Genomic DNA, 22,996 nt, shown 5'->3' with positions numbered 1-22,996 from the left:
GCTGGAAAAGGCCTGGAGAAGCCTTAGTGCAAACGTACTAGCCTCTCAGTGCGGCGGGCCACGGACCGGGATGGGGGCAGCCTCAGAGCATCCGTGACTGTCACCGTGCTCCTTAAAAAGACCCCAGCCGAACCCTGTCTTCAAACAAAGGAAGGAGCAGATTGTGGAGGAGGAACGTGGTGTTTTTTAGGGAAAATGAACTGGCTGTACGACTCAGTGGAGCCAAGAGTGATGGACGAGGACATGCTCAAGCTGGCTGTGGGAGAACAGGGCCCACGGGACGAGGCTGGGCAGCTGGCCAGGCAGGAGGGCATCGTCTTCAAGGATGTGCTTTCACTGCGGCTGGACTTCCAAAGTGCGTATCCTGGGCTGGGCTGGGGCCACCAGGCGGCCCAGCGCCCCGCCCCTGGCTTCTCTGCCCCAGAACTCCACGCAGAGTCCAGGATCACGGGACCCACATCAGCGGGCGGGCCCGCGTGGGTTAGAAGGCATAGGAATGGCAGAGAGTGTTTGAAAAGTTAATACTGAGTATCATTAGCATTTGAATATCCACGGCACTGCTGGTTCTGAATAATAGGAAAAAAGATAAAATTCTCCCACTCCAACTCTAAATGAACCCAAAGGCCCCGCTGCTTCCGTCACAGATCCCACATGGAATTCTTGGAGCGGGGTCCCTGGCAGGTGGAACCCAGGAGCGTGGTCCCACGCAGCCAGGAAGAAGCCATGGGGCGGAGGAGGACGTGCGCTGGGGGCAGGAAGCAGGAGAGGCGCCTCAGGAGCAGGAGGACAGCCTCGTGGGAAGACAGGTCCTTAGTGCCTCCGTGTCCCCTTCTGTAAAATGGGAAGATGATAGTCCATGTCTCAAGCTCTGGTTAGGAGGAGAAAGTGAGGTAACACACGCACAGTGTGTTCGCTCGAGAAGGCCAGCGGCTCAGGACAGAGGGGGTGCGAGAGGAAGCGAGAGAGGCGGGCAGGGTGCTGTGTGTATTGTGCGGGTGGCTCCACAGCAGTGACCTGGGCTGCTTCACATTCCTGCTCTGTCCTGGGGTTCTGTGCTGGCCTGCCGGGACATCCAGGAGACAACAGGGGAATTACTGAGGCCCTGCCTCAGCCAGTCTGGGGCGGACCACGGGGACACAGCAGTGGGCAAGGCAGGCACAGCCCTGGCCCAAGCCTCATGAACCCACAGGCCTCCCCAGAGCATGGCCTCCACGGCTGACCACCCAGAGCAGGAAGGGACCCTGGGCCCAGCCACCTCAGCGGTGGGAGGGGCGAAGGGACTACAGAATGGCTGTCATCAGAGGGGGCTTTAGCCTCCTTTAGCTCACCTCCTCCCCTTCCTAAGGTTCATTTTGCCGGTATTTATAAAATGCCTCTTATATGCTAGGTGCTGTTCTAGGCACTAGGGATTCAACTGTGCACAAAAAAGACAAAAACCTCATGGAACTGATATCCAGGTGATGGGAAAATTAAAATAAAAACAGTGTATGTTAAAGGTAATATGTGCTATGGAGGAAAATCAAGGGGAGGGAAAAAGGGGAGTTGGGGGTAGAGCACGGTGTTTTATTGGGTGGTCAGAGGCCTCATCATGAAGGTGACAGTTGAGCAAAGACTAGAAGGAAGTGAGGGAAGGAAGCACGCAGAGATCCAGGGAAAGCATTCCAGGTAGAGGGAACAGCCAGGGCAAAGGCCCTGAGACAGGCACCCCTGTATGGAGACAGATCAGAGAGGTGAGGAGGTCAGCTAGCATCAGTCTTGGGGGCCAACAGGCAGTGTTTGGCTTTTATAGTGAGTGAGATGAGAGCCCCGGGAGGGTCCTGGGCAGAAGAGGGACAGGATGGGACTTAGCTTTTCACAAGATCCCACTGGCTGCGGGAGGATAGAGTGTGGCACCCCAGGGCCAGAGCAGAGAGACTAGTGAGTGAGACAGTTACCACTGCGGTCCAGGAAACAATGGCAATGAGCTGAGACCAAACCGGGGGTACTAGAGGCAGATCCCATGTCTATGTTGAAGATTAGAATTGGATTTTTTGAGCAGTCCTGTCATTGCTAGTAACTCATTTAGAACTGGTGAATACATCCTGGTTTTTGTTGTGTTGTTTTGGCTTTTCCACACGAACTGCTGATGCCTAAGGAAAAGGCAGCACGTAGGTGTGCAAGGCAGAGCACCCGGAGTGCGGGAGCCACCCACGGGAGCAGCATCTCCGGAAAGTCAGTCATAGCCAAGAGCTGTCAGTCCAAGACCAGGGCCAGAAAAGGCTCCTGGAACATCCAGACCAGGATGGGTGGTATCTGAGGTCCTGGGTATCATTCTGGGAAATCTGGCCACAGCGAGCTGGGGAACAGACACCAGTCCCACTTGCCCCTGGGAATGGCAGAGGCAGGGCCCTGGGGGAGAGAGATGCGGTCCACCCATCCCCACCCCCACCTGGCTTGGGGAGGGCAGCCAAGAGGGGGCACCCGGCCTCCCCCAGGACCTCACAACCTCTGAATGAATGTTGAAACCACTGCCCCCGAATGTGTGGTTATTAAGTGTGCTTTTTTTTTTTAACCCCTTTTACTTCTATATTATTTCAGTTATTTTAATGAGCGCATTCTAATTTTATAAGTTTTAGAAATCCTTGCAAAAGCAAATATAGAAAAAAAAGGGGCATGTAAACGACAAAGCTATTATGGCTGCTAGAGGAAACTGGGGGCAGGTTTAGGCCTCCAGAATTTTACATACGTAGCATCTCCTTATTTATACGTCAGCGTAGTTCAGAACTCTTCTGGCTGTCAGCAACAGAGACCGAACTCTGCCTGGCATCAGGAGCAAAAAGAATGAGTTGGCTGCGTGTCTATGAAGGTGGCCTTTAGGGACAACGGGTCAGGAGCTTCAGTGACGTCAGGAACCCGCCTCTGTCATATGGGTGATTTATCCCGCTCCCCATATAGGGACATTTGTGGGTCCCCCGATCTTTTTGCCTCTCATGTGCCTATAGGTATTTCTTTGGGCACACACGCAAATGTGCCCTTGCAGACAGATTCCGAATAGAGGAATTGCAGGGTCAAAGGCGACAGGCATTAAATATTTCAGTTAACTCGGCCAAATTGCCCTCCAAAATGGCTGAACTAGTTGACATGCTCACCAATGTGCACGAGGGGTGGGTAGTGCAGGCATTCACCCTGCAGCCTCGTTCTATTTGTCACGCTGTGGCAGGAAGGACGCTGTTGGTGTCCTGTGTCCCGAGGTGTTACAGGCTCCCGAGAAGCCTCCTAGCTGAACATTAGAGGTGGCACGACTGAGTCCCATGCCCTGGGCAGGTCCAGCCCACACTCACGACGACCCTCCGTAGGCCTTTGAGTTCTGCTGCGTTCCTGGGTAGAAGCACTGATCACTGCCCGCTCTGCACTAATAGAGACTCTTGGGTGCTTAGCCCACATCCCCAGGTCGCATGCTCCAGATCAGGGCGGTGGAGTTATGGGCCTTGTGAACGGTTAGTATTGGCCGTTGCAATTTTTTAGTGCACCTGCACTGAACTCTTAACCCTAACCCCAGGCTGGAAGCAGCCAAGGCGCCTCCTCCAATCGTTTCAGACATCCTTCGCATAGACAGCCTCTGGCAGTTTGAGAACTTGAGGAAGCTACAGCTGGACAACAACATCATCGAGAAGATCGAGGGCCTGGAGCGTCTGGTACACCTGGTCTGGCTGGGTAAGGGCCCCTCCTGCATGTGTGTCTGCCCTAATCAAAGGTGACGCACTGCCAGGGTCATTGCCTCGCAGGCAATTTTCCACTGCCCGCCCGGAATTAGCCGGTGTGCAGCTGAAGGTCCGTCTACTGGGAACAAGAAAGCTGCTCTTTTTAAAAGCCTGGGGCCTTTGCTGTGCAGAGCCAGCAAAGATATGCTTGGACACACCAGGCCAGAATATTCTGACCCACCTGCCAAACCTCCCCATCTGGGAGAGAGTCAAGGGAGCAGTCTAGTTACTCTAGACCCAGGGTGACAGACAACTGTGGGCCCTGCCAGTCAGGGGGGCCCAGATCAAGCCAGAAACAATTATCACAGCTGCTAGTGTCCCTTGAGCACGACTACCTGCTAAGCACGGGCCTGCCTGCTTTCCTTGTGAGGCCTTTTAATCCATCCATTTGCATCCCCATCGTAGAGATGGGCAAACTGAGGTCTCAGTGAGTAGTGAGGGCATCAGGCTCCCCAGCTGAGCTCTGTCCAAGTGTAGAGCTCTGGCCCTCATTGCTAAGGCCTCAGGGGGTTTTGGTGAACAAGGAGAGGGGGCTGGCCGGAGAGCTCTTTGTATCGCTGTCTTATTTAGCCCCCACGGCAATCCTAAACGGTGAGTGTTACAATCCCAGTGTGGAGAAGAGGAACTGAGATTTTGCGAGGCCAAGGCACTTGCCCAAAGCTCCAGCGGAGGTGCCACACAAGCCCGTATCTGTGTGACCCCGAAGCCCATGCTCCCTCCGTCTGGTCAGGCCGCTCCCGACAACAGGCAACCCGGGGCATCGGCACACATCCGAATTTACAAAACACTCTCAGCTACAGTGGCCCCGACGGTCACCAGCCCACAGCAGCCCCACAGACAGGATTACGTTGCCACCTTGCAGATACAGATGCAGCAGCTGACGCTGGGCGGCTGACGGACCCGATGGGGTCACACGTTACAGGCAGCGGAGGCGAACCACAGCCAGGTCTCCTGACAGCTGGGCCCGGGTCTTTTGCCCCAGGCAACCCCTCCTGGCACCCCAGCACCCATTAATGCCGAGTCTGGTCTTGGCAGCCCACCTCCTTGGCATTGCCAGGAGGCATCTTCTCTGTAGGAGATGAGAGGGATGAGAGGGTGCCGGGCCAGCCCCGACCCTGAGCCACGCCCCCTCTGGAACACCTGCCAGGTACCAGCTGTCTGAGTGCCATGCTTTCAGGAGAGAGCCACCAGGCCCAGCTATCTCTCAGACCTAAAACAAGTGTCATGGGCCCCTGTGCAGTACTCCTGTGATACTATAGGGGTGAGAGAACAGGGGGGACATTTCTGGTAAGAGGTCAGGTCATCCCCCTGAGAGAAGCTGGCCTTTGTCAGTCACAGCGTTAGTCACCCAGGGACCCAACCACAGCCAGGAAGATCTGGGTCCCCGGGGTGCAGGGGGTGGGGCAGACGGTGTCTCCCACTGTTCAGCAAGCCCCCGCCTCACGCGAGGCCCTGCTGGTGGCGTGCCGCATCAGCTGTCCCAGGGCTGAGGCTGTACTGGAGCCAGCCAGGACTGGCTCTCCAAAGCTGATGACGCACGACTAGTCCCAACTGCGCCTTCAGGGATGTCAGGCCGGTAGCTTGAAATTGGCCACGATGGGAGGATTTACACCACAGAAATGGGCAAGCGCTGCAATTCAGGGCCTCCCCGCCTCTGCCAAACCCTGCCCCGCCCCCTGCCCCGGTTAAACATTTACCAGCATGCAGCCAGTTCTAGTGGGCCAGGCCCGGCCTCTGAAGAACAGAACTGTGTTCTTGGCATCTCGCAGACTGCAGTTCAAGCCTCAGCTCTGCTCACATACTGACTCTACACCAGTTCCTGGAGCCTTCTGAACCTCAGCTTCTCTATGTGCTGGGTGATGTTGGGCATATACCCCCAGGCCCCTTGAATCTTGGTTTTCCTCCACCAAACGCAGAAGATGAGGCCTATGTTGTGAGCATCAGATAAGATGACACACTTAGAAAGGGACGATAAGGGGGCGCTTGGGTGGCTCAGTCGGTTAAGCATCCAACTTTGGTTCAGGTCATGATCTCCCAGTTTGTGAGTTCGAGCCCCACATGAGGCTCTGTGCTGACAGCTTGGAGCCTGCTTTGGACTCTGTGTCTCCCTCCCTTTCTGCCCCTCCCCAGCTCACGCTCTCTCTCTCTCTCTCTCTCAAAAATAAATAAACATTAAAAAGAAAAAAAAAGAAAAGGATGATAAGTTACCATTAGTCTCAACTGTCAGCCAGTGAGCGTCTCCTGATACGCCAAGGAGGCTAAATTCAGGCATGGACAAACCGACTTCCCAAATCACCGTTAAAACGTGATGGCCTGCAGCTATCATGAGCATATTTCCAAGCTCATGAAAAATTCCTAGTTTAGGCCTCTGGGCCCTTGGTGTTCCAGGACAGAGTTGCAACTCCAACCCCAATCGATCCCGAAAAAGCACGGTGGGAAAAGAGAAGTTTTATTCCCCGGGATGTAAAACTTGGGCCACGGAGGGCCTGGCACCTTAGCTGCAGGTCGGGGTTGGGATTTTGGAGGACCTGAGTCAGCTGGGATGTAGCTGGAGGGTCCTGGCCTGCCGCATGTCCTGGGAGGAGCCCTGGATGGACTCTGGCACCACCATGGTTAGCTGTGTGGCTTTGGGCAGATCACTGAGCCTTTCTGAGCTTCAGCTCAGATGGGGAGAGAAATCCCAAGCTGCCACTCAGGGCTGTTGTCAGAAGACTTACTCATAAGCACTTGATAAACTGGGAAGCGCTAAGCAGACAGGTGGTATTATTATGAAAATGCCCGTAGATGTGAGGGAAGGAGGCCCTCCAGACTGTCTCCTCCTGCTCCAGGATGCACCATTGTGGACCTCCCATTCATCATTTCCATCCCAGAACAACAGAGCACAGACTTGAGTATTTGGCCACATGTGCCCAGCCAGGAAGACAAGTGGCAGAATTGGAGAGGGTGGTAAAAGTTTGAGACAGGAGGAAAGAATCCGTGCATGGCTTCTAGAAGACCATAAGCTGTCAGTGAGTCAGTTACTGGCCTGACAGCTTGGTGCTGGCTCCCAGAGCATAGGTAGCCCCGATGGGTTTGTCCCAAGACAGTCCCACCCCTAACCCCAACCAGTGGACCCTCACCGCCCTCTTCCTTCCAGACCTGTCCTTCAACAACATCGAGGCCATTGAGGGGCTGGACACACTGGTGAACCTGGAGGACCTGAGCTTGTTCAACAACCGGATCTCCAAGATTGACTCTCTGGATGCCCTCGTCAAGCTACAGGTGTTGTCGCTGGGCAACAACGAGATCAGCCACATGATGAACGTGAGTACTCAGGGGCGGCGGGCGCCAGGACTAGAGTGGCTGCTCTGGCCTCTCCTGCTGGCCTCTGGCCCAGGGCAGACCCTGGGTCTGGGCGCCCGAGGGCATTGCAGTAGCTGGGGGTGGGGGAGAAGGGTCTGTCATCTGGGGTGGCGGGGAGGGGAACGCAGCCTTAGCCTTCCAGATCGTCCCCTTTTCCTAGAAAAACCAGAAATCCAGATTATTCTACCAGAGATTTGATCATGTTTGAACACCGCGCTTAGCCCATCAGTGGCTACCAGTCCGTACTTGCACCTCTTTCCCTGAGCCCCATGCTCACTTCACAAATATTTGCTGAGGTGAGGACCTACTGGAAATGGGGCGTTTGGCCTGACTGAAAGAGGGCTCCCTGTTATTTTCTCTCATGCCCCATTTTTATATTCTTTTTTTTTTTTTTAATTTATTATTGAGAGACAGGGGAAGACAGAGCACGAGCATGGGAGGAGCAGAGAGAGGGGGAGACACAGAATCCGAAGCAGGCTCCAGGCTCTGACACGGGGCTCGAACTCACAAACCGCGAGATCATGACGTGAGCCGAAGTTGGACACTTAACCGACTGAGCCACCCAGGCGCCCCTCCATCTTTATATTCTTACAGCACTTACCCCCAACAGTGATGACTTTATTTACTCTTTAAAGCATTCCTGGTCCCTGCCAGTAGAATGTGAGCCTTTGCTCTAAGGGTGGTGACCACGTGAGCTTTGTTGCCGCTGCAGCCCCGGGGTCTAGCACTGCCTCGGAGTCCTGGTAGGTGCTTAATCCTGTTGCACAAACAGATGACTGGGAGGAACCCTCCGGAAAAGCATGCTTGGTTCCTTCCCCACCTTTTGCACCGTCCAGCGTCTGGTGTGCAGAAAAATGCTCTCAAATGAAACAGTAGCTCTCTTGTTGACTTTTCCCCCACTTTCCTAAAAATGGAGTAGAGGAAGACTAAATGGCAGGTAGCGAATGTCCCAGTGTCATCCAGCTAATCCAAGGTTAACTACAAATTGGGTTCCATTTAATTTAAGAGATCTGGCCCTTCCACAGAGTTCACGGTGGAAAAGCGCGCCTGTTCTGGGGGACCAGCAGTAACGACAGCAGCAACAACTACCACCCTTTACGGAGTAGGCGGGAGGCACGCTTCTCAATGTTTCTCATAGCTCATTTCCTTTGGTCCTTGGAACACCTGTGGCACACATAATAGCACCCTTATGCCCATCTTACAGATGAGGGAACAGAGGCTCACAGATGTTAGGCAACTTGCCCAAGGTCCCACAGCTGGGCTTTGAACCCAAGCCTGCTGATCAGGACAGCCGTCCAGCCCGGAACCCGCCCCCCCTCCGCCCCCGCCTGCTTCTCTCTTGTCACCCAGGCAGCGTGGAGGGTGTCGCGGCCAGGCCGCAGACCCTGGCAGAGCGATGAGGGGAGAGGCCGCTGGAGGTGTTTTCTGCTCTGCGGCAGCCAGGAAGATGGGTTACTCTCCCCTCTTCCCCCCCAGATCATCTACCTGCGGCGGTTCAAGGACCTGCGGACGCTCAGCCTCTCTGGAAACCCCATCGCGGAGGAGGAGGATTACAAGATGTTCATCTGTGCCTACCTTCCTGACCTCGTGTACCTGGACTTCCGGCGCATCGATGACCACATGGCAAGTGTCTTCCTCTGGGTCTCCTGGCTCTGTGAGTCCGTCTTCAGGTCCTCCAGACTGCACGGAAAAATGCGCTGGGGCAGAGCCCCTCTGAGATCTAACTCCTTCGACCTGCCCCCGTGGGCACCATTCCAGCAGGACCCTCATGCTAGCCGTTCAGTGCCTGCTCACGGTGGCCAGGTCCCTCCACGTGTTGCCTCCGGGCCACGTCCAGCCACCCGGCACTGTCTGGTGTTCTGAATGAAGAAGCTGGGACACCAAGCGAGGGCCAGCAGTTAGCATCAGTGGCTCGTGGCAGAACCCGGGAGCAATAGAACAGCTAACTGTCCTCCCATATGCGTCCGCCACGCACACGTTGCTGTTTGATGTCGCTTTCACTACAGCCTGTCGGGGAGCAGGGTGGGGGGACCTGCGTTTGCCCTCAGCTGGCCAACCGAGGGCTGGCACCAGTGAGATGCCTCGCCGGGGAGCTCGCAGCCAGTGGTGGTTGGGCCGGGAGCCGGAGCCAGGCAGCCTGGCAGCAGAACCCAGTGAGGAGGGCCCTTCCCCCGCCTACCGCCTGGTCTGTCCACGGCTGCCGCGTTCCTGTCCCCCTGCTATGAGCTGCCCCCTTTTGCTCACCCCTTGCTCTTTGCAGTGTGATCCTTCTCTGGGTGCCTTCCCCACTGGAAGGAAAGAACCTGGCCCAATACCTTGGGCCTTTGGTGGCAGAAACGGATGTCCCTGCATGTTGGATGCTACGGAGACCAAGGGACTGTTTGACCTGCCTGCTCCTTCTCGCGGGAAGCTGGTGCCTTCCTGAGAGAAAGGAGCCTGGGCGTGGGGGCACTGAGGCGATGGGGAGCACCTGGGAGAGCCCAGCAGGAGCAGGGAGGACTCGTCCACAGGTCTGAGGGCTGACCCTGCCTGGCCTGGACCGTGTTGCAGAGCCCCAGCGCCCAGGTGGACAGGGGCACCTTCCAAGTGTGGAGCCCTCTGCTTGCCAGTGCCTTCCTGGGAGGTCCACAGAGATAGGGTGAGGTCAGAAAGGTGCCCCTCTGAGGACCGTGGCTTTCTCTGCTTCCCGTGACAGCACCAAAAGCTGAGACTCGAATTCTAATACTCTCAAGTATTTTTTGCTTCGTGTAGATAATAGTTTGGAAGTCATCACGGGCTCCGATGCTTGAAATGGGCCAGAGAGCTGTTGGGGTAGGTTTCAAAGTCCGTCGTAGAACCAGGGGACAGCCTGACACTGCACAGTTCCAAAGCCCCTCCCCAAGCATTCTCTCCTCAGTCCCCAGAAGCTTCCATAAAGGGCAGACAGCCCAGTCTGGGCATCCCCGTTGTGCTGCAGCAAAACAAAGGCTCCTTTCATGATTCAGAGACTTGCCTAGATGCATCAAGATAAATAATGAGTAAAAGGCTCTAAGAGCAGAGTTCTGCAAACCAGGGGCACTTGAAACTTCCCTGTCCACACTACTGCCTGCCCTGAGGCCAGCCATAGCCTGCCCCAAACCCCTGGCCTCTTGGTGCTGTAGGGCTTGGGCAGCAGAACAGCTGGGCCCAGATACAGGCCAACCAGGGGAGGGTCCAGGATGTCCCCTGGGTCTCTGGCCGGGGTGCTGGATGACTGAGGGGCCGCTCACCTCAGCGGGACTGTGGGAGGACAGAGGTTCAAGGGCAGGCTCTTGAGGTGCCTCTCAGCTCTGTGGAGCTCTCCCCCTGTTTTCATCAGGCCCCTTTTAAGTCGAGGCCCTGGACTGTGCCTGAAGGCTGGCCCTCCCCTCAATCCAGCCCTGAGGAACAGAGGACAGTCCCCCACAAACCACATGGAATGGGCAGGTGCTATGAGCTTGAGGGGCTTTGTGTGGGGAGGTGGGGAGACAGGCAGGGGAGGCAGGGGTCAATCAGCAGGGCCCTGCTGGGGTTTAAGGGTTCTCCGATTGAAGGTGGGGGCCCGTGGGGAACCCTGAGCAGTTCTTAGCAGAATTCTTGATGTGGTCCGCAGTTCAGGAATCTGGGAGACAGAGGATATAGAGAAGAGATGTGGGATGAGGTGGGGGAGGGGGGAGGGAGAGAGGGAGAAGGCAGGGCTGTGGGAATGGAGAAGAAAGGGTGGCCCGGAAACTAGAGACTTTTAAAAATTTGGGACACCTGGGTGGCTCAGTCAGTTAAGCATCCAACTTTGGTTCAGGTCATGATCTAACGTTTGTGGGTTTAAGCCCCACATTAGGCTCCATGCTGATAGAGTGGAGCCTGCTTGGGATTGTCTCTCTCCCTCTCTCTCTGCCCCTCCCCAACTCATGCTTTCTCTCTCTCTCTGTCTCAAAAATAAATAAAAAACAAAAATTTAAATTACCTTATTAAAGTATAAATATGTAGGGGTACCTAGGTGGCTCAGTCAGTCAAATGTCTGACTCTTTGATTTCAGCTCAGGTCATGATCTCACAGTTTGTGGGGTCAAGCCCCATATCAGGCTCTGAGCTGGCGGTACGGAGCCTGCTTGAGATTCTTTCTCTCTCTCCCTCTCTTTTCCCCACCCCTTCTCTCTCTCTCTCTCTCTCTCTCTCTCTCTCTCTCAAAATAAATAGATAAACATTTTTAAAATATTTTAAAAATAAGGGCACCTTGGTGGCTCAGTCAGTTAAGCTCCCAACTTCAACTCAGGTCATGATCTCATGATTCGTGGGTTTGAGCCCCACATCAGGCTCTGTGCTGACATTTCAGAGCTTGGAGCCTGCTTGGGATTCTGTGTCTCCTTCTCTCTCTGCCCCTCCCCCACTCATGCTCTGTCTCTCTCCCTCTCTCTCTCCCTTGCTCTCATAAATAAACATTAAAAAGTTTTAAAAAAAGAATTAAAAATATTTTAAAAATAAAGTATGAATATGTAAGAAAACAATATAAGCATACAGCTCAATGAATAACAGTTCTTTAGAAGGATTTCAGCTGTGCAATATAAGCTATTTGCAGCCAAGGCCCAAGTTAAGGCACAAAACTATAATGATACCTATACTCGCATCACGTTCAGGAGTAAGACAGGATGGGCTTCAGGCAGCACAGGAGAGCCAAAAGAAAGCTCAGTATCTGGAATCGAACAGACTCCGAGGAAGCCCTTACCTTCCTTTGTGGTGCCAACACACAGAGACAGATCCTCTCACAGATACGTGAAAATACCAGGAGGTGTACAAGGCGGGGGTTGGTGGTTTGAAGCGTAGGATGAGCAGGAGTTGGCTGGTAAAGGGCTAGGGTTAGGACAGAGCACATGTAAAGGCCTGTGGCAGGAGACAGTGCGGCGAGGGAGCCAATGGCTGGCGCTCAGAGAGCTGGAGAGAGAGGGTGGCAGGCAGGCCTCACAGGAGCTTGTCATTACCCTACGGCCAAGAGGAAGTCCTACAGGGCAGGCAAGGGACCTACGAGACTGGGTTTGCGTTTAACAGAGGTTTCTCTGGCTTTTTGCTCAGGAGCAGTGGACAGACTGGGTGAGGGGACAGGGTACACGGGGGAGGCCAGCTAGGAGGCTGAGGCAGGGGTCGAGGCCAGAGAGAGAGGATGGTGAGATAGGATTAGGAGCTAGCACAGACAGGCCAGGGCACAGCCTGGGTCTGCTGGAGGAGGGAGGGTCCCACATGTGTCCCGGGTCTCCGGCTGGGGTGCTGGATGGCTGGGGGGCCACTCACCTCAGTGGGACCATGGGAGGACAGAAGTCCATCTTGGACACGGTGAGGGGGCAGTGTTCTCGAGGCAGCTAGGGGAGAGAGGCTCTCAAAAGTAGGGTCTGGGCTGAAGGTAAAGACCCGCATGTTGTCTGAGGGTGGAGCCATTGGACGTGCTTGCACTTGACCTTAGCACAGGTGAAATCACCTGGGGTGTGTCGAGTGAGCCGAGAAGGGTGAGGACTGAGCCCTACAGGCTCCAGCAGTGCCCGCTGGGTATAAGGGGATGAGCAGGAGGGCTGGGAGGAGAGCCAGGAGGTGGCAGGGCACAGAGCCAAGGTCCTTGAGACCAGGCCTGTGACTCGGGTAACTCACTTTACCTGTTTCCCATCGTGCATCCCTGGAAGAGAGCGGGAGCACCTGCTCTGGGCATGTGCACCTGCCGGGGACGTGGCCCTGATCCCCGCCGCCTGCCTGTGCTGCCTTCCCCCCGTGCTGTTGGTCCTTCCCTTCATTTCCCTTAGACTCAGGATACTTGGAAAAGGCCAGGAGGAAGCAAGCCATCCTTGCCCACACAGCCTTCACTAGGGGGCTGTCCACACCCCCACCCTCGCTAGAGAGGCTGTGGGATGGCAGAGGCCGGCATGGCCGGGAGGGAGGGACCAAACATGCCCCAGTAACCGTGCCCCTTCCCATCCCCCCCTCAGAAGGAGCTGGCAGAGATCAAACACCAGTACGGCATCGATGAGCTGAAGCAGCGAGAGAACCTGAGTCAGGCCCAGCTGGATGATGAGCGGGCCCAGCGGGAGGAGCTGGAGGAGCACAAGGTACGTTCTGTCGGGAGGAGCCCTGCCGCCCACCTCCCCCTGCCCTGGCTCCAAGATGCCGGCCACAGGGTATGGGCCCAGCTGGATCAAAGCCAGCAGGGCCCAGGCCCCAAGAACCGCTCTTGAAGGCGAACATATGCCGTGTGGCCTCTCCTGGCTGTGACGGAGCATGTACATCACCCACAGGCCAGCGCCCTGTCCCGCCCTGTCCCCTCCTTGCTCTGCTCGCCACAGAGCCAGCTCTGTCTCCGCCCGGATGCCACCTGCCTTGTCTCCTTGCCAGCCTGCCAGGTCCAGCACGAGGGCCTAGGGAAACAATCTGAGGGAGCAGCTCCTTTTAAGAAAAGGGCAGTTCCACGGGCAGCCAGGAAGGTTGAAGTCCTTCCCCGGCACGGCCCCGGACCCACTCTGCCCCACAACCCGCACCCCTTCCTCCAGGCGCACTGAGCCTTGTGCAACCTTCAGTTGATGCCTCTGGACCTCCGCGTGTGCCAGGCCCTTGGCCCGGCGTGCCTTCCCTGTCCTCCTGGAGGGCTAAAGCCCAAGGGCAGCATGCCCTCCCCCACCCTCTGCAAAGTGTCCACTGACCCCAGCGCCCAGCACAGGGCCCCACCCATGGAGCCCTTGCCAGGGGATCAGCGTCCCCCAAGCCCTGCTGTGTTTCTGACTGCAGGCCGCGTTCGTCGAGCGCCTGAACGGCTCCTTCCTGTTTGACAGCATGTACGCTGAGGACGTAGAGGGCAACAAGCTGGCCCACCTTCCTGGCGTCAGCGAGCTCCTTCAGGCATATCCTTCCAAGTTCATGGTCACCTCCCCTGGCAGAGCCCGGGCCCCACACCACCAGCCTGCCGGGGGCAGGTCCCCTTCTGCTCTGGGCCTCGGTTTCCCCATTTCTCTTGTGAAACCCTGGAAGATAAAACCCCTCCTTCACAGCCATGTACCCAAGAGGCAGTGGAGAACCCAAGAGGTCAGCTGAGTGGCATGGGGAAACGCTGCCTGGATTTCAGGGGACGCACAGCATGGCACGGGGTCCGCTGTGCTCGACAAGCCAGGTTATCAAAGAGGGAAAACTGAAGTGTGGGTCTATGGCGCTAATCTGTAGTACTTATATTCTCTTGCTGTGAGCTTTGCATACAGTGTTTATAGTTTCCCAACTGCCCAGCAGATGGGTGCTGTTATTATATTAATCCCATTTTATAATTGGGGAAGGTAAACTTGGGAGAGGTTGACTTGTCCAAGGTCATGCAGTTAGAAGCTGGGATTTGAGCCCTTGTCTGTCACTCTAAGAGCCGGCATCCTTTCCCCCAGTCAGCTGGAGCCCAGAGGCTGTGACTGGCACTTGTCATGGCCGAAGCCATGATGACCTCAGTTGGCATAAACTATACGTTGAGGGACTCAGGTTAGACTCACAACAGACTGAATTAGCGCTGAGACTGGCAACGAGTCACACAGTATGTCTGTGGAGCCGCCATCACTGGATAGAAAGAAACTTTCTCTTAAAAACTCAACGTTTTGGAAAGGGTGGGGGAGGGGATGGAGAGGGTGTGAGGCAAAGCAGAAGGTGACAATCAGGGCTCTAGGCCAGACTGACGGGCTCCCGGCCTGGCTCTGCCATCCCCCAGCTGGGTGACCTGGGCTCACATCTGGGCCGTAGCGCCTGCCTGACCTCAAGGACTCCATGCTGCAGGTGAGGAAGCCCAAGTCCAGGCAGGTGAAGTGGCTTGCCAGAGAGGAGGAGCAGCAGAGCCAGGACTTGAACCCGGACCTCTCTGCGTCCAGCCTGTGGTCCCCTGACCTTCGCAGGCTCCCTCGGCGCCCCTGCAACAGCTGAGCACAAAGACAGGAGCCCAACAAAGGTCCCCTAGATATCACGGCAGAGACAGAAACATACACTGCCCAGCTCGCTGGCTGGGGCTGGCTCCGCCTGGGCTCCCAGCCCCTCCCCGGCCCCTTTGGGTGCCCAGGATGCCTCTCCTGGGGCCTTTCTTAGCATGTCTCTCTTCTGCTCTGTAGCTTCCCCCCCATGGCCCCTGCCTCCTTCCCGAGACCAGTCCCTCACGGTGAGGATAGGGATGCCCCAGCACCACATTAGACTCCAAATCTCAACTCCCGGCCCTGTGCCAGGAGCTGCCACCACCCTCGACCTGCATCCTCCCAGCAGCCTGCCCCCAAGACAGCTTCCTTAATGGCCTCACCTACAAGGACAAATTCGTCATCATCTGCCTGAACATCTTCGAATATGGCCTGAAACAGCAGGAGATGCGCAAAGTGGAGCTTGACACCTTCAATGAGTGTGTCCAGGAGGCCATCCAGGAAAATCGGGAGCAGGGTAAACGCAGGATTGCCAAGTTCGAGGAGGCGCACTTGCTGGTAGGCTCCGCCCCTCCCGTGTCCCCTCCCTGCTTCCTGCTCCAGATGCTGACCCCACCCCGCGGGCCTGGCCCCACTGGAGGGGCTGCACACCCTCTACCTCTGACGACCCCTAAGACCCGCGGTCACTGTCCCTGTTTGCCAGAAATCACCCAGCTCAGTGGTAGAGCCAAGGGTTTAGCCTTCCACCGGTGCCACCAACCACAACTCCAGCACCATGCCAGAGCTGGCCCAGGGTGACGCCTGTGGGTCCCCTTCACCTAAAACGCCCCTGGGGGCTAAGGCGGTGTCATCCTTACTGTCAACAATGGTGTTCGCGTTGTCGCTCCTGTTATTAGCAACGTCAAGAACTGCTACTTTGCTTTGGTTCATTCGTTCGTTTAGCAGACATTTTCTGAGCCTCCGCTCGGTGCCTGGCTCTGGGCAGCCAGACCAATGCTGGCCGTGGCTCCTGCCCTCGGCGAGCTCCCATGTGGTGTGGGGTGCAGACCTGGGCCCTCCCCGTTGCGGTGGTCAGTACGACACTGGAGGGGAGCCCAGGGAGCCTCTGGGAGTTGCTGGAGGGACCTTAACTCAGGCTGAGGCTCACAGGACAAAGAGAAATGAGCCAGGGGTGGTGGAGGAAGGGCATTCCACCTGAGCGAGCAGGCCTCGGTCGTTCGGGACCTGCTGGACCCAGGCCACTCAGGGCCATGTGCGCTTGGTGGGACTTGCTTCTTTTCGTTAGCATCATGTTTATTTTATTTAATGTTTATTTTTGAGAGAGTGCAAGTGGGGGAGGGGCAGAGCGAGGAGAGACAGAGGATCGGAAGTGGGCTCTGTGCGGACAGGCTGACGGCAGCGAGCTCGATGCGGGCCTCCGACTCCCCAACCTGCAGATCATGGCCTGAGCCGAACCCAGATGTTCAACCCACTGAGCCACCCGGGTGCCCCTAGTTAGCATTATTTTTAAAGATGGGTTCTTGGGGCGCCTGGGTGGCGCAGTCGGTTAAGCGTCCGACTTCAGCCAGGTCACGATCTCGCTGTCTGTGAGTTCGAGCCCCGCGTCAGGCTCTGGGCTGATGGCTCAGAGCCTGGAGCCTGTTTCCGATTCTGTGTCTCCCTCTCTCTCTGCCCCTCCCCTGTTGATGCTCTGTCTCTCTCTGTCCCAAAAATAAATAAACGTTAAAAAAAATAATAAAAAAAAAAAAATAAAGATGGGTTCTTGTTCTAAGTCACAGATCTTCGTGAGACTCTAAGGAAAGCTATGGACTTTCTTTCTCCTCAAAAAACTGTCCACATACACCGAGGATGTGGGCACTCGCCTGCTGTGTCAGGGGCTTCAAGGAACCCACGAAGCACCGTCTGGTTGAGAACTCTTAGTTTAAGGTCAAGCAAAATTCCCCAGATAATGCACGTTCAGATATAATAGGGTTGGCGATGAGCTCCCAGATGCTTCCCGGCCCTCCTCACTCCCCGTTCCCCGGTCTCGTCTCATCGGCCTCACCAACGACCTCACATTCTGTGCGACTTAACCCTCAAGACCCTCCTCCTTATGTTTTAGGGTGGGGTGTGACTGCATTCACCCAGAAGTTCAAGCCTGTCAGCAGAAGAACACGTTTGGCTCACATATGTGTTTTATTTGGCCTGCAGAGGATTTTAAAACGTTTTGAACATCCTGCTGACGTTAAAAATGGGAAGATTTCACAGAAAAATTGTGGTTGCCAGCTTCTGTGGAGGCACTTGTCAGCAGGGCCTCAGTGGCAGTTGTCCCCTCTGGACAGGCCACGTCTCCAGTCCTCCTGGACCCTGTCCGGCACATCCTCCCTGAGGTTTCTTTTTTTTTCTTCTTCTTCTTCCTCTTTTTTTTTTTTTAAATGTTTATTTATTTCGAGAGAGACAGAGACAGAGCATGAGTCGGGGAGAGGGGCAGAGAGGGGGTGGGGGAGACACAGAATCCGAAGCAGGCTCCAGGCTCTGAGCTGGCAGCATACAGCCTGACACGGGGCTCGAACTCATGAACTGTGAGATCATGATCTGAGCCGAAGTCAGACGCTTAGCCGACTGAGCCACCCTGGCGCCCCCTCCATGACATTTCTTATCTGGTGCCTGCAGCCACTGGATTTGGGAGGCCTGGACGCCAGCCAGCAGGCTCCTCCCAGGCCTGGGCCCGGCCCCCTCAGCAACACATCCCCCTGGAGAAGCAGGACCTGGACCAGGCTACCGCCAGTGCTGTGCTCTTGCTGGCGCCAAGCCTGACTTCCTAACGTTCAGGGGGTAGTTCTTCGGAGCAGGCCGGCTCCCCTGGCTTCTGAGGCACCGGGCCCCACGGCCCCCATAATGGCGACATCCTCAAAGGCTGCCTGGGATGAGCAGACTACCCTGAGCGCCCCTCTCCTAGAGCCTAGAGCAGTGGTTTCGTGCAGCCCACACACCAGAGTCCACAGGGACCCCACAGGGCTGGGGCTGACTCCCCAGCTCAGGGGGTGTGGCACGGCACTGGGATTTTCCAGAGCTTCCTAGGTGCCTCCTGCTCAGCCCAAGCTGAGCCCGCTGTCTTAGAAGTTCACAGGACTCTGTCGGCCTGAGGCCCCAGTTCTCTTTCCTCACAGGACCTCTTGATCTTGTCCTATCCCCCTCCTGCCACACCCACTAGACCAGGGTCCTTCAGCACCTCCTCCTGGTGCCCAGCGGGGCACGGCTTGGGGTCAGCGGGTCGGCAGAATGCTCACATGGACCCCTCACTGGTGACCCTCTGCTGGCTTCCGTTTCCTCATTAGAGAAATGGACGTAACCGCCTCCCAGAACTGTGGGGGGGGGGGGGAGGACAGGTGGGGAGCAGAGCAGGCGTAAAATTGTGACGGGCAGTCTCTAGATAGGTAATGCATGTCTAAGCATGGGCACAGAATGACAAATGTAGATGGGGGTTGGGTACAGTCAGTCCAACCCTTCTGTGCATGTGTGTGTGTGTGTGTGTGTGTGTGTGTGTGTGTGTGATGAAAGTGTACCATGCTGTTTTGCCCTTTGCTTTTTTATCTATGCAGCTTAGAGATCCTTCCAAAACTCGAATCGCCTTCTTTTTTAATAGTTGTAACATCTCCAGGCACCTGGGTGGCTCAGTCGGTTAAGCATCCGACTTCGGCTCAGGTCATGATCTCGCGGTCCGTGAGTTCGAGCCCCGCATCAGGCTCTGTGCTGACAGCTCAGAGCCTGGAGCCTGTTTCAAATTCTGTGTCTCCCTCTCTCTCTGACCCTCCCCCATTCATGCTGTCTCTCCCTGTCTCAAAAATAAACGTTAAAAAAAAATAGTTGTAACATCTCTCATTGCATGGATGAGCCATGATTTATTAACCCAGTCCCTGCTGACGGACAATTCATTCTTTTCCATTCTTTCGCTCTTTCAAGCAGTGTTGCAGTGGGTAAGTTGGCACGAGTCTGATCTGTAGGATGAAGTCCCAGAGGTAGACCTGGGTATTGCTGCTCTTATCAGTTACTGCTCAGCCGTGCTCCGCGGAGGCCGTGGCTTCTGCCCCTCGGCCTGCTCCTTGTCAGACCGGTGCTCTCAGGCTTCCTCGTCTCTGCCAGTCTGGCACACTTGGAGCATGTGTTTATTTTCCCTTAAGTGAGGATAAGCATTGCATGTTTTATAAACATTTGTATTTCTTTTCTTTTCTTTTTTTTTTTTTTAGTGTATTTATCTTGAGAGAGAGAGAGAAGGAGAGAGAGAATCCCAAGCAGGCTCCACATTGCCAGCGCAGAACCCAATGCAGGGCTCGAACTCACGAACCATGAGATCGTGACCTGAGCCGAAATCAAGAGTCGGACACTTAACCGACTGAACCACCCAGGCTCCTCTAAACATTTTTATTTCTTTTTCTGTGAACTCTTTGTTCTTCTAATACGCCCTAATCCATTTTTTTTCTGTTTGGTTTTTGATCTATATCTCTTTCTTTAAAAAGAAATCATTACTTTGTACAAGCTCTTTATAGATTGAGAAATTAGCCCTGTGTCAGTGAAATGAGTTGCAAATATGTTTCCCACTTTGTTGTTTATCGTGTCGTTTTTTTGTCTATGGTGCTTTTGCTATTCAAAATTTCTACACATTTTACGTAGTACAACCTATCAGTCTTTTTTCTGGTTATACTTAGAAAGGACTTCTCTACTCTGAGATTATTTATTAAAGTCCGTCTGCTTTTCCTTCTAGGACTGTATGGCTTCACTTTGTATGTTTAAATCTTCACTCTGTGGGAAATTTGTTTTCATGTAAGGTTCGAGGTAGGGATTGAGCCTGATTTTTCTCCAGACGGGGTAACCATTATTATAAATATCATTCATCACACCGAATCGTGCCAAGGTACTCTGTCCTCCTTCCCAACTGATACCATACATCAGGGCACCTGGGTGGCTCAGTTGGTTAAGCGTCCAATTTCAGCTCAGGTCGTGATCTCACGGTTTGTGATTTCAAGCTGTCTGTGCAGACAGCTCAGAGCCTGGAGCCTGCGTCGGATTCTGTTCCTCCCCGCCTCTCTCTGTCCCTCTCTTGCTCTCTCTCTCTCTCTCTCAAAAATAAACATTAAAAATAATAATACCATATATCAACAGAAACAAGTTGACAGTGCACCTGATGGCCGAGTCCCCAGGACCTTTGTTAGTGAGTGTCTGGGATTCAGTGCCAGGCTTGGACCCCAGGGTGTTTTCCGGCCTGTGAGCATCCTCTCATTCCAAGGGGCCTAGCATCTGTTCACCACTGGCATCCCCTTGCTCAGTGGGGTGCTCTGTGGGTCCAACTGGTTTCCTAAAGACTGGCTCTGTCTTACATTTCCAGTGTCTCTCTGTCTCCCTGTGCCTGCTGTGGACCTTGTATTGGACTCTGTTAGCCGAGGCCCCACCGTGAACCAAGAGTTCATACACACTGCTAAATCCCCACAACGTTGTGACACACACCTCTGTCCCACTTTACATAAGGAAACCGAAGCTTAGAGAGTGGAGGTGGCTCATTCAAGGTCACACTGCTGATAAGTGACCCAGACAGGATTCGAATTCAGGTTCACCTGACTCTGAAGCCATCGCTCCTTCCACCCAGCCCAGCCACCACTAATGAAAACCCGAGCTAACGTGGACCGAGAGCTCACTGACTAGTGCTGGCATCTGCTGTACCTGCCTCGAGGCATGGGGAGGGTGAGTAGCTTCCACAAGTCCACAAAGCTGACAAATGGCAGAGCCGACACTTGAACGTGGACAGGCCAAGCCCAGAGTCCACATTTGTACCCACAAAACCGATCGTCGCCTGTCATTAACTAATTACGCTTAGTTGTGGATTCCTAAAACCCAGGCTTTTGTTTCCAGAGTTTAAATGCCATTCGAGATGAGTCCGAAGTGACCAACCTTGAGATGAAGGTAGCGGAACACAGCAAGGACATCACTGAGCTGTTCGACATGCTCATGACACTGGAGATGCAGTTGGTAGAGCAGCTGGAGGTGAGGCTGAGCCCCTGGGGCCCAGGTGTGATGCGATCGCGCCCTGCCAGTCTCCTTTGCGAGAACGTAGTGGATTCAGTGGCAAAACCGTACTTTATTTTATTGTTTTTTTCATAATTATTTTTTGAATGTTCATTTTATTTTGGAGAGAGACAGCGCAAGCAAGCGAGGGGCAGAGAAAGAGGGAGACAGAAGATCTGAAGCGGGCTCTGCACTAACGGCACAGAGCCCCGTGCGGGGCTTGAACTCACCAACGGTGAGATCGTGACCTGAGCTGAAGTCTGATGCTTAACCAACTGGGCCACCCGGGTGCCCCCGAATGGTATTTTAGCTGGAGCCCTCCCAGGCGCTCCTCTGCTGTGTGACTCAGCACGGCGGACTAAAGCTTTCTTTGCTCATCCGTCCTGTGTTTGCTTTTAATATATTTCAGTCACTTAGATTGCAGTTGATTCTCACGCCCACATGTAGAGGTGAGCTCATTCCTCTGGAATGTACCCCCTATCCTGGAAGCACCCAGAGCCTCAGCAGGGAGAGCTATTTCTGTTTAGACCCCAGGAGTCATCCGGGTGCTTGAAAGACAAAGTAGGCCCCCACTCTGGGACAAACAAAGGCTCCTCCGCATTGCAGTGTGTATTTGCCGCATCTCAGGGCCGCGCGCGGAGCCTGCGATTCAGCACGAAGCAGCGGAAATGCAGAGCACCTCTCTCTAAAATTCCTTAGCAGCCAGAGTGCCTTGTGTGTTCACAAGGCAGCCCAGGCCGGGGCCTCCGAAGGCTGTGATGAATCAAACCTCATTGGATGCTGCCGTGGTCGGGCCAAGAGGTCGCGCCTAATCAATCCCTCACATGTCAAGGGACACCTCAGACAGGGATAGATCTCCCCATCACGTCACATGGCAGGTGTCGGCTCCCGGCGGGAGCGCTCAAGCGCTGCAGGAAGCAGCTCGCAAGCGGCGGGGGAGGCTTAGGCAGCGGCTCCCAGCCTTTTCATGCAGGGAGATCCCCATTGCAGCGTCCCCAAAGTCCCCAGATCTGTACATGGTCGGTCGTACTTGTGTCACCAAGCAGCCAAAAAGCTCTAAGGTGCAGTCATGCTTTCTAACGACCCCATTTTTATTCATTACAACAGTGCTTACACACACATTTGAAACATGTGTAATTGGCTCGGCCTGCAGACAGGGGTCGGACTGCTGTAGATTCCCCGGGGCCCTCGGCCCACCCTGTAGCCCCGGGAGTCTGTGCTAGATCAGGGGCATGGCCTGGCCTGGGGCTCACAGGGGAGCAGGCCTCACATCACCTCTTCCATTGCTCCCTCACTCAAGTCCCATTTCAGCCCTGGGGGGCAGCTAAGCCCTGGGGGGCAGCAGTGCAGGGTGCCTCGGAGAGAGGTGGTAGGCATGCAGACAGCCACACTGATGGTGACAGGTCTGGGGCAGCAGCCAGCATCACCAAGGCACCTGGCAAAGCATGTCGTGTGAAGTAACTCATGTAAACGTCACAACTCCATGAGACGGGGACTACAAAGGAAACCCATTTCACAGATGAGGATGTTGAGCCCCAAGGACATTTAAACACAGTGGTGGAGCTGGGATACTGATCCAGGCAGTCTCTCAGCAACTCTCTCCCCTGTTTCTCTGGAAGTGATGGATAGATGCCATCATCGAGAAGCCCAAAGGAAGGGGGCTAGCTCTATGTGTGTACGTGAGGGTTACGGGGGGCGGGACCCGGACAAGTGTTCCTGGCAAAGGGACCAGCACGTGCAAAGGCCCGGAGGAAGCTTTGCATTAAACCTTGTGGGGGAGTGAGAAAGGTGAAACGGCTGGAGAGTAATGCAGCTGTGAGAAAGAGGTCAGGAGAGAGGGCATTCGTGGCATCTACCTGGGAAGGTCAGGGTGGTTGGTCTTTGCCCTGAAGGTCTGTGAGTAAAGCAGGCACCTGCTAAGTTCTAAGGAGTGCCTTTTGCTCTGATGCTAGGTCAGTCAAGTTCATGTCTAAATATTCATGTT

At 54.9% G+C, this 22,996-nt stretch overlaps 1 protein-coding gene across 3 annotated transcripts in view; it reads left to right on the top strand.

Annotated features, from left to right (window-relative positions):
• Positions 1-22,996, top strand: part of DRC3 (dynein regulatory complex subunit 3) — a 34,654-nt gene that overhangs the window by 3,706 nt on the left and 7,952 nt on the right. For all 3 annotated transcript variants that reach the window (XM_030296519.1, XM_030296518.1, XM_030296520.1), the window contains exons 3-10: positions 191-355; positions 3,577-3,693; positions 6,877-7,043; positions 8,559-8,705; positions 13,045-13,164; positions 13,838-13,950; positions 15,360-15,534; positions 20,860-20,991. In XM_030296519.1, the coding sequence (XP_030152379.1) occupies positions 196-355; positions 3,577-3,693; positions 6,877-7,043; positions 8,559-8,705; positions 13,045-13,164; positions 13,838-13,950; positions 15,360-15,534; positions 20,860-20,991 (1,131 nt within the window). In that variant the 5' untranslated portion in view covers positions 191-195. The remainder of the gene's footprint in view (positions 1-190; positions 356-3,576; positions 3,694-6,876; positions 7,044-8,558; positions 8,706-13,044; positions 13,165-13,837; positions 13,951-15,359; positions 15,535-20,859; positions 20,992-22,996) is intronic.

Source organism: Lynx canadensis, chromosome E1, assembly GCF_007474595.2.
Source record: "Lynx canadensis isolate LIC74 chromosome E1, mLynCan4.pri.v2, whole genome shotgun sequence".
Taxonomy (NCBI): domain Eukaryota; kingdom Metazoa; phylum Chordata; class Mammalia; order Carnivora; family Felidae; genus Lynx; species Lynx canadensis.
Note: the sequence above shows the minus strand (reverse complement) of the source record. Positions and strands in the feature narration are given on the sequence as shown.